At 43.8% G+C, this 5,000-nt stretch overlaps 1 protein-coding gene across 1 annotated transcript in view; it reads right to left on the reverse strand.

Moving 5' to 3' along the window:
- The window catches only part of wdr18 (WD repeat domain 18), a 23,848-nt gene that overhangs the window by 8,419 nt on the left and 10,429 nt on the right, over positions 1-5,000 (reverse strand). The window contains exons 5-7 of the mRNA XM_061034779.1: positions 3,221-3,364; positions 2,974-3,038; positions 2,226-2,350 (exon numbers count right to left, since the gene is read on the reverse strand). Coding sequence (XP_060890762.1) covers positions 2,226-2,350; positions 2,974-3,038; positions 3,221-3,364 — 334 coding nt within the window. The remainder of the gene's footprint in view (positions 1-2,225; positions 2,351-2,973; positions 3,039-3,220; positions 3,365-5,000) is intronic.

Raw genomic sequence — 5,000 nt, forward strand, 5'->3', positions numbered from 1 at the left:
GTGTCAGAGCTGGTTGTGATGAGAGGAGGTCTCACTCTGACGCCTGCAGCAGATGTGTTCAGGATGTTCTTTAGTTGGACAGATTTGACACGTTGACATTTTGTTTTCTTCTCGTCGTGATGAACTCTGACTGAACCTCAAACGTTACATCTGGTCATAAACATCGCTTGTTTTTAAAGACGTCTGTTTCTAACTTAAGACACAAACTGGAACGATTCTGTTTTTAAAATGTTGAGGTAAATAACAGTGGGTCATGTGACCATCGATGAAAGATAATGTGAAGCTGCGTCTCGTCACTTGAACTGCTCGCTTGTTGGTCGGTTTGTGGCGAGAGACGATCTCTGACTTTGATCATCATGAGTGGTTGACTGGTCTGGATTAAATCATTTAATCCTGTTTCAATGTTCAAAGAAAAGAATCCTTTCTGATGAGACGAAGCGTCTGAGAATGTTTTCCTCCTTTTCTTCTTCTCTGGACTCCAGTCCACAGGAAGTCAGAGAGCGTGACGGAGCGTGACATCAGTCCGTGTGTTGGCTAACGGAGGATTATTTTCTGCTGACGCTCGTTTGAACTCAGAGGATTCAGTTAATTACAAAGTGTCAGTCTCGTCTTCATGTTCCCGTCAGAGCGATTATTTCCAACGAGACCAGAAAACCTGGCCACAGATACGCTGCATTCAGGGACCAGCAGCAGCAGACACAGACTCTGAACACGTTTCAAAGACACCAACAACATGCTAACAACATGCTAACAGCATGTTAACAACAAGCTTACACATCAAAACAAGCTAACACAGGCTATTTACATGCTAACAGCATGTTAACAACAAGCTTACACAGGCTATTTACATGCTAACAGCATGTTAACAACAAGCTTACACATCAAAACAGGCTAACACAGGCTATAAATACTATAATACTAGTGATCAGAATTCAAATGATAAAGCTAATTTTAAAATGAAAATGCATTAACAGAAATGCTTTTTAATTTTAAGAATATGGGTGTATTATTTGACTCAAAAATAAAATTATGACTAATTTACAGCCAAAGGACAGTTTGAAGGCTGGAGTTTGTAGTTTATAAAGGACAGATTGAAGGCTGGAGTTTGTAGTTTATAAAGAACAGATTGAAGGCTGGAGTTTGTAGTTTATAAAGAACAGATTGAAGGCTGGAGTTTGTAGTTTATAAAGAACAGATTGAAGGCTGGAGTTTGTAGTTTATAAAGGACAGATTGAAGGCTGGAGTTTGAAGTTTACTGAGAACAGATTGAAGGCTGGAGTTTGTAGTTTATAAAGGACAGATTGAAGGCTGGAGTTTGTAGTTTATAAAGAACAGATTGAAGGCTGGAGTTTGTAGTTTATAAAGAACAGATTGAAGGCTGGAGTTTGTAGTTTATAAAGGACAGATTGAAGGCTGGAGTTTGTAGTTTATAAAGGACAGATTGAAGGCTGGAGTTTGTAGTTTATTGAGGACAGATTGAAGGCTGGAGTTTGTAGTTTATTGAGGACAGATTGAAGGCTGGAGTTTGTAGTTTATAAAGGACAGATTGAAGGCTGGAGTTTGTAGTTTATAAAGGACAGATTGAAGGCTGGAGTTTGTAGTTTATAAAGAACAGATTGAAGGCTGGAGTTTGTAGTTTATAAAGAACAGATTGAAGGCTGGAGTTTGTTGTTTATAAAGGACAGATTGAAGGCTGGAGTTTGAAGTTTACTAAGAACAGATTGAAGGCTGGAGTTTGTAGTTTATAAAGGACAGATTGAAGGCTGGAGTTTGTAGTTTATAAAGAACAGATTGAAGGCTGGAGTTTGTAGTTTATAAAGGACAGATTGAAGGCTGGAGTTTGTAGTTTATAAAGGACAGATTGAAGGCTGGAGTTTGTAGTTTATAAAGAACAGATTGAAGGCTGGAGTTTGAAGTTTACTGAGAACAGATTGAAGGCTGGAGTTTGTAGTTTATTGAGGACAGCTTGAAGGCTGGAGTTTGAAGTTTATAAAGGACAGATTGAAGGCTGGAGTTTGTAGTTTATAAAGAACAGATTGAAGGCTGGAGTTTGTAGTTTATAAAGGACAGATTGAAGGCTGGAGTTTGTAGTTTATAAAGGACAGATTGAAGGCTGGAGTTTGTAGTTTATAAAGGACAGATTGAAGGCTGGAGTTTGTAATCTTGATGTTATGACAGCGTTCTGGGTGTTACTGACAATCCTATGGCGAGGGGGCGGGGCTTACCTTTGTGAGACAGGCAGCGGACACTCTGTTTGCTTTGGATGTCCCAGAGTCGAACTGTCTCGTCATGTGACCCCGACAGGAGGAGAGTCCCGTCCATCGACACAGACAGACATGTGACCAAATTCCTGAAAGACACAGAGACGTGTAATGTGTAGTTTGTAATTTGTAATTTTCTCACCTGTGTCTTTATATTAAAGAGACAAACAGCCTCAGTAAACACCTGTCGGGGTCTCACCTGTGTCTTTATATTAAAGAGACAAACAGCCTCAGTAAACACCTGTCGGGGTCTCACCTGTGTCTTTATATTAAAGAGACAAACAGCCTCAGTAAACACCTGTCGGGGTCTCACCTGTGTCTTCATATTAAAGAGACAAACAGCCTCAGTAAACACCTGTCGGGGTCTCACCTGTGTCTTTATATTAAAGAGACAAACAGCCTCAGTAAACACCTCTCGGGGTCTCACCTGTGTCTTTATATTAAAGAGACAAACAGCCTCAGTAAACACCTGTCGGGGTCTCACCTGTGTCTTCATATTAAAGAGACAAACAGCCTCAGTAAACACCTGTCGGGGTCTCACCTGTGTCTTCATATTAAAGAGACAAACAGCCTCAGTAAACACCTGTCGGGGTCTCACCTGTGTCTTTATATTAAAGAGACAAACAGCCTCAGTAAACACCTGTCGGGGTCTCACCTGTGTCTTCATATTAAAGAGACAAACAGCCTCAGTAAACACCTGTCGGGGTCTCACCTGTGTCCTTTGAAGACTTGGTTCCCGTCGTTGTCAGATGTGAAGGATTTGTCCCGACTGAGACTCTGCAGATGAAACACACACAGATCAAACAGACAACTCCAGTATCAGCTGTTAAATTAGCCCCACCCACTCCAGAACCATCTTTTAAATAAGCCCCTCCCACTCCACACAGAGGTTAACGACAGCACACACGTTGACCTTCCATGTGAGTGTTATTGTGTGAGTGAGTAATGCTGACACTCACCTGGCTGCACAGAGACACCTGGAAAATGTTGCCGTCACTGCCTCCACAGAAGAGGAAGTACTCACAGGGGTCAAAGGTCACGGACATGATCTCCACATCAAACAGGATGGACAGGAGCAGCTCACCTGAGGACAGCTCCCACACCTGGACAGAAGGAACCACAAACACCTCAATGAGTCAGAGACCAAACATGGCCACCAGAGAACAGAGCGGCAGAAACCTCTCATCACGTGACCGCGAGCGACTGATCATGTGACCCACGCTAACCATAGCGACTCTCATCATGTGACCCAAGCTAACCTTAGCGACTCTCATCATGTGACCCAAGCTAACCTTAGCGACTCTCATCATGGGACCCAAGCTAACCTTAGCTTCTTTGATCATGTGACCCAAGCTAACCTTAGCGACATTGATCATGTGACCCAAGCTAACCCTAGCGACTCTCATCATGTGACCCAAGCTAACCTTAGTGACTCACATGTGACCCAAGCTAACCTTAGCAACTCTCATCATGTGACCCAAGCTAACCTTAGCAACTCTCATCATGTGACCCAAGCTAACCTTAGCGACTCTCATCATGTGACCCAAGCTAACCTTAGCTTCTTTGATCATGTGACCCAAGCTAACCTTAGCGACGTTGATCATGTGACCCAAGCTAACCTTAGCGACTTTGATCATGTGACCCAAGCTAACCCTAGCGACTCTCATCATGTGACCCAAGCTAACCTTAGCGACTCACATGTGACCCAAGCTAACCTTAGCAACTCTTATCATGTGACCCAAGCTAACCTTAGCAACTCTCATCATGTGACCCAAGCTAACCTTAGCGACTCTCATCATGTGACCCAAGCTAACCTTAGCGACTCTCATCATGTGACTCAAGCTAACCTTAGCGACTCTCATCATGTGACTCAAGCTAACCTTAGCAACTTTGATCATATGACTCAAGCTAACCTTAGCGACTTTGATCATGTGACCCAAGCTAACCTTAGCGACTTTGATCATGTGACCCAAGCTAACCTTAGTGACTTTGATCATGTGACCCAAGCTAACCCTAGCGACTCTCATCATGTGACCCAAGCTAACCTTAGCGACTCTCATCATGTGACCCAAGCTAACCTTAGCGACTTTGATCATGTGACCCAAGCTAACCCTAGCGACTCACATCATGTGACACAAGCTAACCTTAGCGACTCACATCATGTGACCCAAGCTAACCTTAGCGACTTTGATCCTGTGACCCAAGCTAACCCTAGCGACTCACATCATGTGACCCAAGCTAACCTTAGCGACTTTGATCATGTAACCCAAGCTAACCCTAGCAACTCACATCATGTGACCCAAGCTAACCTTAGCGACTTTGATCATGTGACCCAAGCTAACCCTAGCGACTCTCATCATGTGACTCATCAGGTGAAACCTTTGCAACGCAACAGCCAATCAGAGGATGCAGCATCGAATCACCTAACGTGAATCACGTAATGCAACTCTATATCTGGGGCAGCAGGCTGAGGGTAGCGGACTCCAACAGACTCAACAGACTGATCCGCAAGGCCAGTGACGTTATTGGGGTGGAGCTTAACTCTCTGACGGTGGTGTCAGAGAGGAGGATGCTGTCAAAGCTGCGTAGCATCTTGGACAATGTCCTACATCCACTCCAGTGTACTGGTCGGACACAGGAGCACATTCAGTACCAGACTGATCCCCCCACGATGCACCACAGAACGACACAGGAGGTCATTCCTGCCTGTGGCGTTCAAACTTTATAACTCCTCCCTCT

The sequence above is a fragment of the Labrus mixtus genome, chromosome 3, assembly GCF_963584025.1.
Source record: "Labrus mixtus chromosome 3, fLabMix1.1, whole genome shotgun sequence".
NCBI lineage: Eukaryota > Metazoa > Chordata > Actinopteri > Labriformes > Labridae > Labrus > Labrus mixtus.